We start from the raw sequence: 19,398 nt of genomic DNA on the forward strand, positions 1-19,398 counted from the left end.
TTTATTTTAATTTTTTTCCGGCGGAAGGCCTTCGCACCTCCCATTTACCCTGGCGGGTATACAATACCCCAAGCTCCCCAGTTTTAATTGCGCCTGAAACCCCCCCTAGCCTTATTTCCAAGCTGCGCCCCAGACCATAATAATTAAATAAGTGAAATCAAATAACCTCTGTTTCAAGAAAAGTCACGTGTGCAAGGCTTAGGACGCATTTTGTCATTATTGACGTTTAATTTAGGCATCATGTATATTTTAACGCACCGTTCATTTCAAGTCTGGAGTTCTCTCTTTATCTACTCCAACGCAAATCAACATTCTGGTTGAATCAATGAGTGAGTAAAAATTGCAGTCAAACGCCATAAACGGGCATCTATCCATATCCTACAGTTACTTCCTTTCCCTCTTTGCGTAACTGTGGGTCTCCCCCGAAATACTGTACCACATACCTCACGCGCTAGGAGTCTATGTCATAAGATAGGTGCCAAAAGTCTCTACTCGTGCTGCTTACACCTTTCCCTTTTTTATCACTCCTACCTCTCACTGGGATGCGGAACAAGTAGGAGAACCACGCGGACATTGCCCAATTAAACATCCACACCCCTCAAATCCACTCATTCACCCCACCCAGAGCTTGGTAAAGTGTACGGGGAAGGGATCCGACGAGACGCCGGTTTGTCAGCGTGGACTTAGGTAGCAAGTTAGAAAACCCCGCCCCCGAGTGCGACACCTGACTACGCCGGTATATATAGGAGGCTTAACGACAGAAGGAAACATCAAACGGCGCAGTCTCTCAAGGAATCACACCCAGTCGAATTCGGAAATTTACCACAGCCAAGGTGAGTGTCCTGGATGAAAGGCTGCCTTCCGACGAATAGACTTCAAAGAAATTTAATTACTTCAAATAGTTGAACCGGTTATACGTACATAATTCTATAATAAGAAATCACGTAGATACGGAGCATATCTTTACCCTCCAAAAAAATTTTCCTGTAAGCTATTTCAATACTTGTGGGCTTTAACCGGGACTTAAGTTGTGAGAGAGAAATGAGTTTAAATAGGAAGTGTAATGTAGGTACTATGATTGGGCCCAAAATTTTTATTCCTAAACTATTTTAGACTGATTAACCTACTTACTGATATTTTATATTGCAGCACTAAGCGATTACAGTTATTGCACATTAATGGCTAAGTATCAGAAAATAAATAAGTCAAAATATCAAGCTAAGTCGAGTGTGTAAGTCTTAAGTTATATCTCTTGATTATAGACGCATAATCTAAGTAAAATGTAATTCACCGTTTACTTCAAGGTTATAGTCTCAAAAAAATCAAATACGGTCATACTATTAACCCATTTAACTCCTCAAAAGTTCCAAGGCGTATTTATTTAATAAAATTGCTCACGAAATCTTCAACTGCTATACCGTTGCAGGAGCTATTTATTCGTTCAAATCATCTCATTACCAAAAATGACTCGTTGATCGATGAATTCGACAAGATTTATTCGAAGACTATAAAATATGATCCCTCCAGCTCACGATTATTCCGGAGCTATATCATTGATAGAAAATGAATACCTGCCGGTTAAAATAGCATTACATCGAGCATTTATTGAGCAGCTTAGCCCGGTCTCCAATCTTAGTTTGGCACTGAATGCAATAAGAAAAATAGCTTTCTTCCTATAAAAAAATCTTATTTTTCTTAATCATTTAAAAACTAACCCCTCTTGGAAGGCTTATGTAGCATTTAACAGCTGAAAACACCACGCTCCATCCACAACGTCTGTATCTGTATGTCCACCGGAAGTTTCCTATTTTCCATCACAGCGCCCAGCATTTATTCATTCCCTTTCATCTCCTCACAATTCACCTTCTCCATTCTCCTCCAAATTCACATCTCGAACACCATGGATATTTTCTTATCCTCCTCCTTCCATTGATATTTTGTTTTTCACACGATATAGTATCACAATGTTTATCTTTTCTCTTGTTTCCAGATGTTTACCCGCCTTGCATTCCTCGCCCTCGCGCTGGCCGTCTGCAATTCTCAGCATCACGGTAGTGCCTCATCCTACTCGTCCTTCAGCCAGGGTTCGTACGGTGGTCACGGAGGGGCTGCCAATGGCTACAACCAGTACACGGGCCATGGCTACGGATACGCAGCTCCGGTCGTCGCCAAAGTCGCTGCCGTAGCTCCCATCGCCAAGGTGGTCGCACCCGTGCTCGCCATCGGAAAGCAAGTCGAACACCAGATCGACTACTTCGTGAGTATTCGAAAAAAAATGGGAGGAGGAACATACCGCTGGGGTGATTGTGAAAAAACGCTCGAGATAATTCCAAAGAATATGATTGAAGGGGAAAAGACTGCGGAGGCATGGGCTATTTAATCGCTTTGAAAAACTCATCCTTCGTCATAGTTATTCTCGCTAAGCATACCTTTGTGCTATATCGACTGAGTTCTGATCCCGTGGATTTTCACGGACAGAAAATTTAAACTCAAAGAAAGTTTGAGTAAAAATTATCATAAGCAATGAGCAGGCAAGTTTCCTAAATTCTCAAGATGGTATCATTGGTTTTAGACAAGAAATACGTCCAGATATTAGGCCAATTGAGTGGGAGCAATGCGTTCACAGGCAACTGTAATATCTCAACAAGTGTTTTAGATAAAATAGTATGGGTATAATACAGCAGGGAAGGTTCAAATCTCGTAGGTACGCATTTTTTTTGTGTCCATTCCATCCCTATTCTATAGCGTATATTCTATCCCACTTCTATACCGATCAAAACCGCACTCTGCGATAAAAAAGATTGAGTCGGAAAAAATGTATCACTGGCCTATAGGTACATAAGGGCTAAAATCCAAGAAGTGGAATATATTTTTCAGGATATTTCCATTAATTAAAAGGTGCTCCACTCTCACTCCACTGGTCACATTTCGTCATTTTTAGCCTCATATCATTGTTAAATCTTACCATGGCCTGTAGAGGTTTTAGGCCAAATAGAGCAGATACAAGTCAATACTTATCTATGTGACAAATTGAAAATTATAACTCAGAGAAACTATTTTTGTCATAAGCAATACGCAGGTGACTTCAGGACCAATTCTATGTATTCCTTCACGTAACCAAATGATGTAATCAGTTTTAGACGAGCAATACTTCAGAATATCAGGTCAATTGCATGGGAGTAATGCGACTCCTATGCCGCAAGGAATGTAATCTTAGATAATGAAGAGGAGTTGCATACCCCTAATACATTACGCAGATGCACAAATTCAAAATGGAAAGCACTTTTTTCAATATTTATAGTTACCTAATAAAATACTGGTCCGCTCATAAAATTTCTATTCCATATTTTGACTTCTAAAAAATAACAATCTAATGCAACAAATTAGTGGAATATTAGTAAACACCGTCCTGATTCAAATAAGAAAGTATAAATAATTATGAATTAATTCATGATTTAGAATGTCTCATAACAAGGAATTGGTCGGACAGACATGAGTTATGGTGATATAGAGGGCCTTTTGCATGAATTTTTGTAAAAGTTTTCCATATTTCCTCTTTCAAGAAGTTAATTAAATGGCTAATAATTGGGATATTATCACTTCAGGCTCATCCCAAGTACCAATACGAGTACGCCGTGGAGGATAAGCACACCGGTGACGTCAAGAGCCAGCATGAAGAGCGCGACGGAGACAATACCAGGGGATACTACACTGTCAACGAACCCGATGGCACCATCCTCACCGTCCACTACACAGTCGACAAGCACAGCGGATTCCAGGCCGTCGTCGAGAGGAAAGGACACGCCGCGCACCCACAGCAAGTCAAGAAGGTCGCAGTCGTCGCACCAGTCATCCATCACGCACCAGTCCTGAACCACTACGGCCACTACTGAGAACGTAGGACTTGAATAATCCACCAAAAAATCAGCATCATACATTTCAGGTCATTCTTCTGGTGGTATCGATGCAGTGTTATAGCTGCATAGGAATTCATCCATTGTTTACCTCGAGCGCGTCATTTGATTCATCATTGTGCATCCAATGTTAAACGGCATTTAAAAATGCCGCAGAGCCAATTGATATATTGGCTGATTAATGTACAGTTCAAGAACATTTACTCTGGTGAATGCGCTTGCATATTTGTTGTTGCACGAGGTCATGTTCATATGTACATATTACATGTTGTTTTTCTCTTTTGAGATAATAAACGTCTTTAATTAAAAAATATGTTGTTGGTATATATGTATTATTTTTGTTACATTTTCCTAGTTACATAGAGTATATCTATGACTGATTAATATTTAGATACGAGACAATAATCCTAGTTTTGCAGACCACAGGAACTTTGAAGTGGTAGCTATTACGACAATACTTACAACTATGGTTGAGGCTAAAATATTCCACTCGAAATTTCAGGTATCCTTGTTATATTCTTCATTTACATAACTAACTGTGATATTTTATCATTAACACACCATGCCACGGACGTAATAATACGTATTAGTAATATCTCTGAAGATTGCCCAGTACTTACGTAATTCTGAATGTGAAACAACATTTTTTATGATTTCCTTGAATAAGATAGTTCTCATTGAACATATCAAAAAATTACAATGCATTAAATGGCGGTAGATCAATTGTTTCAACTTCTTTTACTTTAAAAAAGTATGCTTTCATAGTTACATGATATATTTTAAAATCAGCAAATAATTTTATTCGTAACTCATTCATTGCTTAAAACCAAATTTAATTTATATAGAAATACTCTTTGTAATATATATAAAAATTTTTTGCTGGCATCTTAAAAATATTATATTAATTTAGTCAAAATTGCCGGTTTTTCATAAAGGATTTTAAACTACCGGCCAGTACTCAAAGTGTTAAGGATAAGATCTTAAGATGTTCAATTAATTTTCATTTTTCAATTCATTATTTGAAAATTCGTGATTTATTCTTCACAAACGTTAAAGAAATATTTTTTTCCAAACTCCTGCATATAATACCTTTTAAGGAAATAATTTGGTAACTATTATGAATGAGCAGCACTGTTATGATGGTATACAACAATTTAAGCAATCAGTGCTGATTACCTCCAAGTATAATGGCAGAGAAAACGCAGCAGTGTCTTCAGGTCAATCCAAGAAATGTAATGGTAAGGATGGAGGTGAAAGGTAATGGAAAAATTATATGGGCAGCATGAAATTTTATCGTATTCCCACAACTCATATCAGTGGCAATTTGCGTTGAATAAAAAATAGACTCATTTATATGGGATTATATTACGCAATTACAAATGCCTTTGAAGCGATGAAAATCTCTTCGGGATGCCTCTCCGGGACACCAATTTGTGAATAAACGCATATTTGTGAAACATTTATAATGATAAAACAAGGTGGAATATAAAATAACGATATTGCAAGACATGCACCTCTCCAATGAAACCACAAAGATCTGAAAGACTTTTGAAGATCTTCGTGAAAGCAATTACTATAGCTGAACATGTTTCTTTTAGTGTAGATTGCACGTCCAAAACGCCTACAATTTTGCACGTATTAATGAATAACAAATGGAAACATTGAAGAAGTCTTTTTTCATTACTTTCCTGGACTAGCTTTCCAATATTTACTTGAGAGAAGCTAGTTATGTAGATGAAAATATAGTTATTTACAATGTCCCCGAATGTCTTCTCCAAAGAATTACTCCTCATACGGCATCGTGAGTGACAAGTGGTGCAATATAAAAGGTTTAAGGCAACTACGTCTCTTATTTATGTCCTGGAAGGTGTCAATCCGTAAGATGTTTTTTCGGAAGTGTCCTCTTTACGGATTAATTATAAAAATACATGGATAATATTCGCTAATAATTGTAAAGTGTTCCTTCGTAGCGTAGGAGAATTTCGGGGGAAAACGCAACAAATTAAAATTTCTGAGTTAAGCATGGTTAAAATAGCGACCACTAAAAATGATAAAATATAATCAAAATTGAAAATAAATATACAACAGACGCAAATGAAAAAATGGTAAAATGTCTACAAACTGAAAAAAAGTAACCTTAACAAGAAATTTTAAATAAAATTCATGTATTTGAATGATCTAATTGTCTTTAGTCCAAACGGACCATTTCTGAAGTGAGTTGTGACAAGTTTTATCATCTTCTCCATTACTTACAGTAGAAAAGTAACACTGGTCCCTTATACTTTTTGTGCCATTTGTCTCTTAGTGCGCTTCATACGCAGCGTAAATGAAGCTGAAGAGGTGGCTTAATTACGCTCCGGCATGCCGGAGCAGGTTCAGCTGCCAAATAACGGGGATAAATTTGGAGGTTGTCTTCGGCAGTTAATTTTCTACAGTTTAAATAGACTGTACATGGGAAAATATCTTCTTAATCCAATTTATCATATCAAATGATATTTGGATATGTACCATCGATTCAGGAGAATATCGGATTTACGCCATCGATTAAATGAATAATCGGTAGAATATAATACGATTCAATGCCTAATAGTTGTTAGGTAATCATATAATTTTCTGTGGAGAAATGATTATAATATCATTTGATTCTTCTTTGGTAAATCGGTTGACTTAAACCATGTTTATTTTATAGGAAATCAGCCGACGGAATAAGATTTTTCAGTTGAGAGTCTTATTAGAGTAGAGACTTATCGCATGATACTCTGTAAAAACACCGTAGACATATTATAAGAATTTTCTGCGGTTAATCGGTGTTATGGCATATGATTTAATTTATACTGGATGCACAACCATTTGGTTGAGACAATTTATTGTTTAAGGAATCTGTTGTTAATCGTTTTACTCTTCGGATTACGCGAATTACTTTCCATTTTTATTAACCAAACAATTAATGACAAATTTATTTTAAACAAATTGATAACTTTGATTACAAAAGCACAAAATTAAATTTCTAAAAATTATTCCTCGGGGCCAATATTAATTATCCTTTCCAAATGAAAAGGAATAGAATCAGAGACATTGAAAGTTTTCATTTTCATCAAATAAAGTTAGCGAATCCAAAAATTTCATAATGCCAAGTAAAAAAATGAAATTTTGCTTAAAATGACGAGCCCATTTTTGGGTCAGCTCTGCCAAAAAATGTAATAATAGAGTAGAGACTTGAACTGTCATATACGTAATTTGATCGTATTAAAATCAAGCCTTCGGCGACGTTGCGTGACTAAAACCGCTGGACTCTTGTGACACACTCGTATCGTTCCCATTATCATAATTCCGGCTTCGCAACCCGCCGCAGACCGTCTACGGCAGTTCAGTTCCTCTCGTCTGGCGATGCAAGAAACTTGTCGAAAATAAAGTAGCCCTTCCACAGGCTGCGTGGGATTCCTTCAAAAGGAGGAGATGCAGAGTACGCCGTGGCCATAGGGCCGACCACACCGTTTCCTTTCTCCGCGCGCCGGTTCAGGAAGAACCGGATCGTGACTGCAACCCTCGAAAAATCAACGATCTCCTCCCTTACCGTCACTTCCCCAAAAACGGCCCAAAATAATCTGGGGCACTCACCTCTTGTTAGGCCCGGCCCAGGAACCGAATTCGGTGGTAAATCCTGAGTCCGCAAAAACCGGAATTTCAAGAGCGGTGTTGTAGTCAGGATTTCGATTAACGACGGAAGAAAAACAAACTCTGCGATCAGCCTCTTTCTCTCGGTGAATTGCAACATTAGAGTGCTGAGATTACCATAATCTTTCTGTGAAAGTTTTACTCTGGACCTCAAGATGGACTTGTTACATTAAATTTACTTCACGTGACGGAAGGATCCGGGAGTTTTCTTCAGACAAATTTTGATTAATAGAAGATAAACAAAAGAACTGCGATCAACATCTTACCCTCTGCATGCATTGCAACATTGGAGTGTGGAGATTAATATAATCATTTCCGTGAAATTTTCACCGTCTACCTTAAAAGTTATAACTGCACTTTGGCTAAATCACTTTACACGAAGGAAGAATCCGAGTGTGTTCTTGGCATGCATTTTGATTAACGGACGAAAAAGCGATCAACATCATACTTCCTGTGCATGCAACACTGGAGTGCTGAGATTACTATAACCATTTTCGTGAAATTTTCACAATGGACCTCAAAATCCACTCTCATATAACAACGATAAAAAAATATAAAAAATTCGTGGCATAAGAAACTGTAAATAGTTTTGTGAATTTTTCATTTCAAGTTAAATTCTTTTAAAAATTTAGTGCATAATAAAAAAGAACTACTCTTAGTTTAGCCCGCCCAGAAAAAAATTTGCCCATGGTAATTTTTTTGAAACCAAATGGGTAATGGTTTTCATTTTTTTCTCTTTGTATAATGGAATATTTAAATCTATACTTTTCAACATTGTAAATACCCTGTATGCCCACCAAAACGATAATGACGATGAAAATAAAAACTTCATTGAAAAACTTCACTTCAACAACAAATTTCTGTTAAAAGGAGAAATTGCTTCACGCACTATTTTTGAAAAATTTCACATTTATCATATAAGATACCAGTATTACTGAAAACTACACAATGGATGATGTTTGCGATGAAAAATGAATTGGCTTAGCCGGTTTTCGAATCCGGAGATCACGATCTCTAAATAATTAGTACACCACCTACCCATATTCTCAGGGCAAACCTCAGGATACTCGGGTCCGAATCCCGGCGAAGTCAAATATTTTTAATGGCAAACTTCACCCTTCGGTGTATATAACTATGCACCCTTTCACATGACTTAGTATAAAGCCACTTTTTTCATGGAGTACTATTGTAAATGATGTTTATGACTGTAAGCATTCGCAGAATGTTATTTTTATATTTGCTTCTAACGCTGCAGCTGAATGATGGTACGATTTAAAAAAAAAAATAGACTTTAGTAGCTTTTAAAGTACCACATGCCCATGGATATATATCGCTCATTTTTAATGCCTATTTGGGTAGGGATTCCCTGCCAAGAAATTATCTTAAGTATACTTAGACCTCAATAATTGAGTAGAATTTGAGTTTAAACTATTGTTGGTATTACGTTGTAGTACTTACACTTCAGTAGTATTCATAAATAATTACGATCAACCACGCATCAAGTACCATTTTATGTGCTTGAAATATCCATAATAACGCTAACAATTACCCTTGCAACCAAATTGGTCGATACAATTAAAAGATACTAAATTTATAATAGATAAACAGTGACCAGCAGATAAATTGTGGAGGGTGTCAGTTTCTCCTATGAAATGGAATCCCTATCACCTTCACGGCGCAGATGGAATGAATACTTTCTAGGATACCAATCTTATTAATAAACTTTGGCTTTCACAGTGAATTTTAATTTTATCAATTTGTAAATTATTTGGGACGAATAATACCAGCTGACACTCAAGACCGGATATACCTTGCATGGCGCGCCGTGGTCAAAATAAGATCGCGTCACGTATTAGTCGAAACGGCGAATGCGTAAATTTTCACACGGACTGCAATTAGGGTTGCATATGATTAAGTTCGAGCACGTTGCATCCGGATAGAGAAAATTTATTAAGAATTCAAGAGACATCTGCGAAAAAAATTATGAATATTCAAGCATTTTCCTGTGCTCAAATTATTGGAGGCATAATAGTAAAACGGTCAAGAGTAGAAGTAAACATAACTATTTGGATACGCTCTAGTATTTCAGAGCACATTGTAAAAACTAAAAAAAGGTAAAATCTTGGTTACTATGCATTTAAATAGCTGTTTTGAGGATTCAGGATTAAAAGTTTTTGAAGGAAAATAAAACATAACGACTTACCATTACGTGCAAACGAAAATGCTTAATGTATTCACTCCCGACGGAGTTGGAACTCAAGACGAGGCCATGAGCAAAAATCAACCCACACGATCTTCCTTATTTCCGACAAAGTTAGAGCTGTGAAAGCTTGACACCACCCCCATAAAACCCTCCCATGGTTCACATTGATGTAATCGCTTGCTGCTCCAGGTTCAAGGATCAACGAGAAAAATTGGCCGGGAACAAAAGACTTGAGAATCAAGTGAGCGGAAACGAGTTGTCACACCGGTTATGCTCCGACTGATTGTATCCCAACAGCGTAATAAGCAAGACGTAATAATAAGCCGGTTGTGAAGGAAGTAGGGGTGGCCCGACAGGTTCTGTATCTCCGATCAATCACTGCGGTACTCGAATGATGGACGTGACATACCTTCCGGGTGCGGCATGCTCTGTATTACTGGAAAAAAACCTCCTCCAGAAAAAAAACATAAAATTTTACCCATTCTGGAGTAAACGAAAGTGATTTTTGTCCACAAACCAGGAACAACTGGATCCTCTGACAAAATTCAAGCGAGAAAGGTAATTCAAGACTTTTGATCCGAAACCACTGTGTCGAATAACATATGTAGACCAGGAGTGGCTCAAATTCCTGATTTCATGCGATTTTTGATATCTCTCAACCATTCTGTCCTCTATGCAAATTATTTTTTAATGATATCAGGAGAAAATCAAAAACTCCCACTAATCAAGTGGTAGAAAAAAGGATAAACCGTATTTTATTTGAACAATTTTATTACGGTGATTTTAATTATTACCCATAAGAACGAAGATATTGACGAAGACAAGATGAACACATTAATCACCACGGGAACAAATGAATTACTCCACTATTAATGATTTTGGTCTTATTAATAACTGAACATTTGTACTCATGTCCTATGAGTACTGCACATCTTCATTATTGGCCTCAAAGTTTCCACCGGAAATTCACCAAATATTAAATATTTCCATCGTCAGCTGCAATTATTTATCCATACTGAAATCTCAGTTTTTTTATAAAAAACATAAGTGCACGACCTAACTCTGACTTATTCATCACCTGAATATTTTTACGATAATTCTGACACAGTCAATGCTCTTCACAGTGCATTTAACATTCGTTTGATACCAGGCTGAACATATACATTAAAATAGTACAAAAGTAAATCAGTTTACTACGTAGTAATTACCTAAGACGTTCTACGTAATGCTTTATTATTTTATTAAGGAAAAGATAAAAATCGGTCTGACCCATATTTCTATGGCTATGAAAACTTGAAGATCTACCTCCACATAGCACCCTGTTTCCTAAGCACCAAACAAAAATACAAGCCACTGAAGAAGCAAGAGCTATAAATAAAACTCCACGACCAGCTCACGCCCAGGTTTTTAATTCACAGATGGGCAAAATATTCAAGGAAACAGCAGGGTTCGGATCAGCATGGGCCGGGAAATCTGGAAAGAAATTTCACCGCTATCATTCATCGCAGCTAATGAACCCCATCAATCATGAGTTCCAAAGCCGCTAACATAGCTTACATTCTCCGATTCGGAACTCGGGAGTATAAACGTAAAAGAAAAGAGGGAAGTGAATGGCGAACAGAATATACGTTTGCAGTGGACTGGGTGGGTTAAAGCTTTGAGAGAAGGTGGGAGCGAGACGGACAAAGAGGTCAAACAGGTAGAGATACAGTTACCACTTCCACTAATAGGCGCGCGAGGCATGATCTGAATGAAGCAGAAAGGAAAGGCTCCTTTCCTTTTGACGTTGGTCATTTCTTCACTGCTTCCTCCTATTGGCTAATTGTTTACAGAGCGAGTCTGCGGCTCTTCAATTCGCCTTAATGAAAGCCTTTCGTCCCGCAGTAAAAAAGAAATTTTTATTCGACCATTAAGTCATTCCATGGGGTTGTGTAAGAGGCGGACGATTTTCCGAGTACTATTTCATCTGATTACACGCGAGAGCATGTCAATCTTTAATTACAAACAGTTTATAAGCAGTAGCCTTCCGATCAAATCTGCAGAGAGGGTAATTTTCTCGCGACGTTGTGAGTGCAATATATTTCTGCGCCAACTTAATCGCTCCACTTTATAGGCTGTCAAGATACAGGGCGCTGCAATAAATAGGAGGTATTTTTGCAAATTGTTCTGGCAGCTAGAGAATGCTATTAAAATTACCTATTTTAAATAAATCGCTCTGATTTATCCAATCTTCATAAATGTTGACTCCTTTTGGAAATCATACATTTTGAAATATCAATTTTTAAAACATAAAACATGGTAACCAAAATATGCGGAAATATTTAATCACAATTTTCATTTTTCGTACATACTAAAAATAGTTTAAGTAAGTTTAATTATTACCTGTCGGGTGTATCACTCTAGTAGTAAACAGAGAAAATGTTTAACGAAAAAATTGGCATATGGATTAATGGCTTCAGTACCTACGATTTACGAGCTATCGGAAATATAATTTTTGTCTCTTCGGGAATTCTATGCTGCACGTATCAACACCGCACACCACCAGAAGTTACATCACCAAAAGATCTAGTGATATGATGGTACGCAGCATATAGAAGCAACGTAGGATAAGTAATCGCGCCGAATTTAAAAAAGTTAAAGAGAAAACGGTGACAGAATCTTTGCCATAAAAAGTTGATTTTTCTTGGTAAAGCTTAGTAATTTGTGTGATTATTACGATACGACGATAAATAAATATAATGAAGTATTTTTAATTTCAATCCTTTAAACCTCAACATCAAAAACCTGTGTGTCCTGTAATTATTATTGATACATTTTGGTTCAAAATAAAAATGTTTAAATAAGTTCCAAAACGATTGAATAGTTTATATTTTAGGTTTCCGGTTGTTTAAATCCTCTGATATCAGGAAAATGCATTCGGGGCTTAGGATATGCTAGGATAAATACGTGTATCACCATAACCCAAAGGATAATACGGCATTTTTCCCACGAAAAAAAATTCAATAGGTAAGAATTTAGGAGGTGAGACAAGGAGTTGGAATCCTACTCTTCGACTCTATGACTTTTAACGCAAATACATTCATTTTCTAAACCAAAGCTAGGACTTTAAAATAATAAATTATTAATTGTGAATCTTGGTGAATCTCATAACATCCTGGGTGATGTGCTATAAATGATGCACGACGCTACCCACAGCATTTGATACTGCGGCATTTTGCGACCGTTCAATATAATAAATATTTATGTAAAAGACAAAATTTTGCGGCTCAGGGGTGGAATTTTAATTAGAAATGAGAGCAAAAGAAAGCATCTTTATTCCACCAAGCCAATTTATCAGTGCTGATTGGAAATTAAAGCTGCGCTTTGTTAATGCATAACTGTTGAAAGTGCGCAAAAAATCGTATAACAGGGATAAATTCCAAATTGCATGCGGATTCATGCAAACGTCTATCACCAACTGGCATAAAAATAGTCAGTCGATGAGTTACTCTACCCGCAAAAGCAGTTCACCTGAGAAATATATGCCAACAACACCAATGTAGTTGGAGGAAATTCAGCAGCAATAGTAAATTATATCGGGGACACGGAAGCATTTATAAAATCGGTTGTAAAAGAAATAATTGAAATTAATATCAAACCTGCAACAACTATTATCTGTTTTATAATGCATGGAATCTAACAAGTTCTTTAATGACAGAGTAAAAACATGCCAGAATAAAAATGATGCCGGAGGCTAGAATGCAGAAAGCGATAAGTGCTTTCGTTCAAGTACCGCTATACAATTTTGTTCCAATTTTCTCTTTCATTTCACTCTATGATACCATGCCATTAATAATTATCCTCACTACGGAGAGAGTTTTACTTTGCACATAACTTTTAGAGCTATAGGTTTTAAAATATGAATTAACTTTCGGGCAAAATTTTGAAAGCATAGCATATGTGTTTCATTCTTAAAAAACCTGTGCTTTACCATGACAATAAAAAAAAACAATTTAGCTACCGGCTCTTAAATATATTATTTGAACAACAATTCTGCTCCAAAATGGTGTCCAGTAAGTGGTCCTAGTCTAATTAAAAGATTAATGATTTTTCAAATTGAATAATTTTAAATTGAAACATTATCGTCATAATGGAAGAAAAAAAGTGTAAATACACATAGACTTTCAGAAATTAGGAAATCCCGGTATAAAAATAATACTTATATTTTTATGGCTAGCATGGTCAAACCCTAAAACGAAATTGAAGTAAATATCAGTTGCACTTTACATTGCTTATTTTAATGCGCACCACCTGTTCCGGCTCACAGGCCCATTATCTGGTTAATAATACTAAATAGAAAATACTTGAAATATCGATAATAAAGCTTACCTCTACTTTATTAATTCGGGAAAAAATTCACCGTGAAAAAAATCATTTGGCTCAACCAGAATTTGCGCTCGGATCTCCCAATTATTATAGCGAATTCCATCCTTTGTGTTTATAACGCGCGTGCCTGCGTAAAAAGTTACTTTTTTCCTGTAGTACTTCGATTACATTCAGTTTCCCAAAAAAGGAGGAAAAATACGCAAATGAACACACCATGTAACTAGAAAAAATTTTATAGACTACTTATAAAACTAACATTTGACTGAAGCCATCGTTACAACAGAAAAATAATATAGCTCATGGATTTCTTAAATAAGAAAATGCACGACGGGCTACATTCTCATTCACTCAATCTGTGGTAAAGCTCAAAGTTTCACTTGAAAAGGGTGGGAATAGGGCTCACCTGGACCCTAATACCTCGCATTTCGAGAATTTTATTTAGGAGAGTCCACATTTAATTATTAGGGATTCATTTTGGGGCTCCACACAAGATTTGACCCTAGAACCCCTTCATCAATAGTCAAGGACTCCTAATGAGCAACCTTGGTAACTTCATATTTTCGCATGTTTCACTAAAAAGAACGGAATACACATATGTACTTCAAGACACATTTTATCGATGCAAAATTTTAAATAAACTTTTACATGACTGATTTTACTCATTTACCTTATGATTGCATTACAGATATATTTAAAACATTACTGTGAAATTGAGATCTGTTTGATATTTTCGTTTGGCTTTTAAATATAACATGTGTAAGGAGTGTTGAAGTCACAATAGTGGTCATGTATCGGCTGTATGCAAATATACGTCTGCTCATAATATTAAATGATTGAATAGTAGGATAAAGCAAAAAATCGTAATTAGATCGATTGAACGGCTTATCTAATGGAATGTACTGCTCTCCTGTCCAAAAAAATATTATTCTTTCTTTTATAATACTCGGTGAACATGAAAGTAAACAAAATTTTGAGAATAACCCGTACTTTAAATATCTTTGCATATATATAGTAATTCAATCATAGACTCTTATCTAAAATCATACACTTTTATTGCCAACACCCTTGAATAACATCCTGAAATATTTAATAATGAGTAAGTTTTCATGTCATAGAAGGAGGAATTTCAATACATGCCAAGGCTTAAAAAATCACAGAATCCCCGATTGGGTAGTCTAGTAATATAGTAGGACGTAAAGGTAAAATGATATGAATATTTGGGCAGAGTTCTATCATTTCCCAATTACCAGTGCTATCTATCAGTTAATGAAATTTACAGCTCACCGTGCGTGACGCGAGCCCAAGTGGCAATGGTTGGTCATAAGTTGACGCGTGAGTGCAAGTTCAAGTAGGCTATAAATCAGTCCCATAAAACGTTTTCCATAGGTTTCCCGCGATTTCACATCAAACACTTGAAATATTTATGGCTAAAAGCTAGTTCAAAAACCATTCCTTCCAATCATTAATGCTGATGTATAAGAAGAAAATATATTCAAGTAAGAAAAATCTCTCATGCGACCGAGACGCATTTGGCCATTGCGATAGCGATATCAAATTGTGTCACACAGTGGTGGAACACGTTTAGGAAAATCTGTGCATTTTCAAGATAGATATTTAATATGAGAAGGCCATTTTCAAGTACCGTAAAACGGCCTGACTTTACCCCAAGCGGCCTGACTTTTCCCCACCCTGTGAACAATGTTTCATTTCATAGAAATGGATACTGTGTTGTCGATTGGAAGGGGTTTTTTATTTTTCTTGGATTCTTTGGCAACACTGCAAGACATTAAAATGTTTTTCCAGTAGTCTTGCATGTTCTAGTGAAGGGTGCTGTTGATTTTGTGAGGAGGGTGTTTTTGTGGTACTAAAGTTTATATGTAAAAAGTTGCTGATTGTCGGCATCCTAGACGCTTCCAGAAGTTGAGTTATGTATTTTTTACCCAAAATTTGCCATAGATCAGCCGCATAAATCAAACTTTTGTTCACATCAATCACGAAGAATTATATTAGCAAGTTTCTGGGACAACGTACCTTTTCAGAGAAATCCGGAATGACTTCACCCCAGACATATTCTTGGGGAAAAGTCACATAGTTTTTCATGTCATGGGAATGTTCAATGTTTTATCGTAAAATTACTGTTGAATTTGAGTTTTCTGTTTTCCTTTCCCCTCCCATGTCCTTACACTTTATTTTCGTTCATTTTTGGTGTAGGTAATAAAATGCGCTCTAAATATAAAAGAAAGCCAGGAGCCTAGTCTTAAAGTTGATACTTTCTAACATATAAACTCTTTAAAATACTCTTATGATGTTTCATTTCTCCAAAAATCTTTTCTTGTGTGTGTTACAATAGGAATAAAATGTTGGGGAAAAGTCACCCGATTCCCGCCTGACTTAGCTCCAACGATATTGAAAAACAAAAAAAAATATTTTGAATACTTTACTGGTCTAAAAAGGTGATTTTCAGAAACTGTAAAATATCAACAATCTAACCTGAAAGAAATAAAAATTAAAAAAATTTTTTTCAAGCAATTTAAACAAAAAATTGAGTGAGGAGTCAAAATATTTGGGGCAAAGTCAGGCCGTTTTACGGTATCTGATAGCAGAGAAAGACTTTTAAGTCATATTGAATAGAAATACTAGTTAACTCAACCTTAAATCCCACCATGAGAATTCATTTACGTTTTAAATTATATACTCGACTGCTGGCACGACCTTTGAGGCATCGTTTAACTGCTACGAATAGAGCTATTGTTACTTCCAACAATTTTCCAATAATCCATAAGTCACTAGAGAAAACAAATACCACGGTAAACAAGAGAACAAATTAATTATGTGGATTTTTATCAGTATTTTTTATTGTCTACTTTTTTCTATAAATATAATATTTGCAGGCACAACATGAGCTGATGTGAATATACGCTAGTGATTCCCATAAATATCGTAGATAACATTTAATAATTGATTAGTAATCACGTTTAGTAGTCACCCCGAAAAAAATAAATGTGAATATACGCTAGTGATTCCCATAAATATCGTAGATAACATTTAATAAGTGATTAGTAATCACGTTTAGTAGTCACCCCGAAAAAAATAAATGGACTATGAATAGGGCTAAAATGGGGTTCAAAATGTAATAAACCACTGCCATTATTAATAATATAAATGAAGACTCATTATTTATCTCCGAAAACTGTTCTTCAAAGCAAAGAGTGATAAGAATGGGTGAGGTAGCTGCTCACCCGATATAACGCGTAGGCGTGTGGATTACACAACGGAAGGGTATGGACGACAATATCTTTAAGAGTCCATTTAAGTGGTTTATTCTCGAAATAATGGCTACTGAATGACAAAATATAGGAGCATTCGCATATATTGGAGCAAGGGCGGGTCCAGAATTTTTTTCTGGGAGGGGGGGTCTGACTGGGAAACGGTCTTTTCATGTTTGGGAATAAAAACTACAGACAAAAATTACTCTACAAAATATACTCTTCATTTTATAATAACAGTTAGTTATAGGTAAATATTTAAAACTTTTATATTATAATATAAAATTTGTTAATATTTGTAATAAAAAATCCCCTTTCTAAATCCGCCTGTGTATAGGGGCAAGTATGTAATTTTATCATTTTTCATTGTGCAAAATCATTGCACATGAAAGTAATATCGTCACAAAAAAGCTTACCTAAGGTTACGAAAAAGTCAAGGTCACCACACTATAGTTGTTTTCCATGGCTTAAAACTTATTGACAATATTGCTTACCTATTTAGCGTAAAAATAGGTTCTAGTTGTAGGTTTAAAATGATAGGTTCAAACGAACTCGAACGTAATGAGGCTGGACCGAATGCAGCTTCTCCCGTGCAGTTTGACTAGCACTTATTGCGAAGCTGGCAGTCGAGCTGGCAGCGCGGGCAGCATGTTTCCTGTTCTATAGAGTCTAAGAACACCATCTTCTTGCTCGAGGACAGGACCAAGATACTTAATTATATTAGGAAATTTTTTTGGCTATTTTATTTTAACTTTTAGAGGAAACTTCCATTTGGCTCCTATTGAATGAAGTTATAACAATTAGAAGCTAATAAGATGCTAATGGAATATATTCTGGCTCAACATCTACGAATTTTTTATGATAATGGAAAACTTACAGTGTTAAGGAAATTTTAAAAGCTTTAGTACTCCAATCATTACATAAAATACTATTTTAATTCTGACATTTTGCTCAAAATGCACGTTTGAGTGTTTAAACAATGAAACGTTAACATCATGGAGAAATATACGTAGACGAGGTAACAATCTAGAAGGCACTTGCTAATGGAAAAAGTTCCTCCTCAAAGAAGATCAAAAATCCGCTTACATTTAAAAATGGCTTGATTTTGTACCCTTCTTCTCAGCTCAGATGGAACTCAAAGCAGATGGCGCTATCCTAGAGAGTATCCAAAACGCTAGGACATAGGGGCTAAATATTTCATTATTACGGCGATGCAAAACAGTATTATTCATAGAAGCGGGCAGTTGAGTCATGAACCAGGGGGGAATTGTGTCACCGTTATAATAATCGTCGCATTAATGTTGCAATGAAAATGTTTTATACACCTTCGAATGTGCGAGAGATATGCATTAGATCCAGCTAAGTACCAATTGCTGCAGGCACCATACACGACTCCCAGAAATAACAAATAAAATGATATCAAATGGAATTTCTTGAATTGAACAAAATCCTTGATTGAGTTTCTTTACAATTTTTTTCATACATTTTTCAAATTATGACGCTGATTGTTTCGTGCTCTTCACGGCCCAACGTTGAGCTTCCATGTTTATTTTTGGTGATTTCAATATGAAAGTACATACTCCAAAAATAATTCAAGGGCAATTTTACTTTTAAAATCCGCGTGGAGCGTTATTGAAAGAGCAAATACAGCACTATTCAAAAACCACATTATGAAATTCAGAAATAACACGTGCAACCTTTGAAGGAATACCCTGCTATTTTCTATAAGTGTAATAAACCGAGACGCTGCAGGTAGAAATTTGAATGCACGCTAGGTATCCCCACAGAGATAAAATAAAACAGCTGTTAAGTGATTACTAATCACGTTTAAGTCAGCCCGTGAATTATTCCATAAATAGGCATAGGGATTCATAAATATTCCATAAATAGGGATGGAATAGGGTTATAATATAATTTATTCACGGGAATTCTTAGCAATTTAGATGAAAAAACTGATGCGCCTGTATTTTTATTC

At 36.0% G+C, this 19,398-nt stretch overlaps 1 protein-coding gene across 1 annotated transcript; it reads left to right on the forward strand.

Annotated features, from left to right (window-relative positions):
• The first annotated feature begins 771 nt into the window (after positions 1 to 771).
• LOC124160303 (cuticle protein 19-like) lies at positions 772 to 4,227 on the forward strand. Its single transcript, XM_046536134.1, has 3 exons — positions 772 to 833; positions 1,991 to 2,257; positions 3,606 to 4,227. Exons 2-3 carry the CDS (start codon positions 1,991 to 1,993, stop codon positions 3,891 to 3,893), a joined length of 555 nt encoding a protein of 184 aa, XP_046392090.1. The 5' UTR covers positions 772 to 833; the 3' UTR covers positions 3,894 to 4,227.
• Positions 4,228 to 19,398: the final 15,171 nt, after the last annotated feature.

Source organism: Ischnura elegans, chromosome 6 (genome assembly GCF_921293095.1).
Source record: "Ischnura elegans chromosome 6, ioIscEleg1.1, whole genome shotgun sequence".
NCBI classification, from domain to species: Eukaryota; Metazoa; Arthropoda; class Insecta; order Odonata; family Coenagrionidae; genus Ischnura; species Ischnura elegans.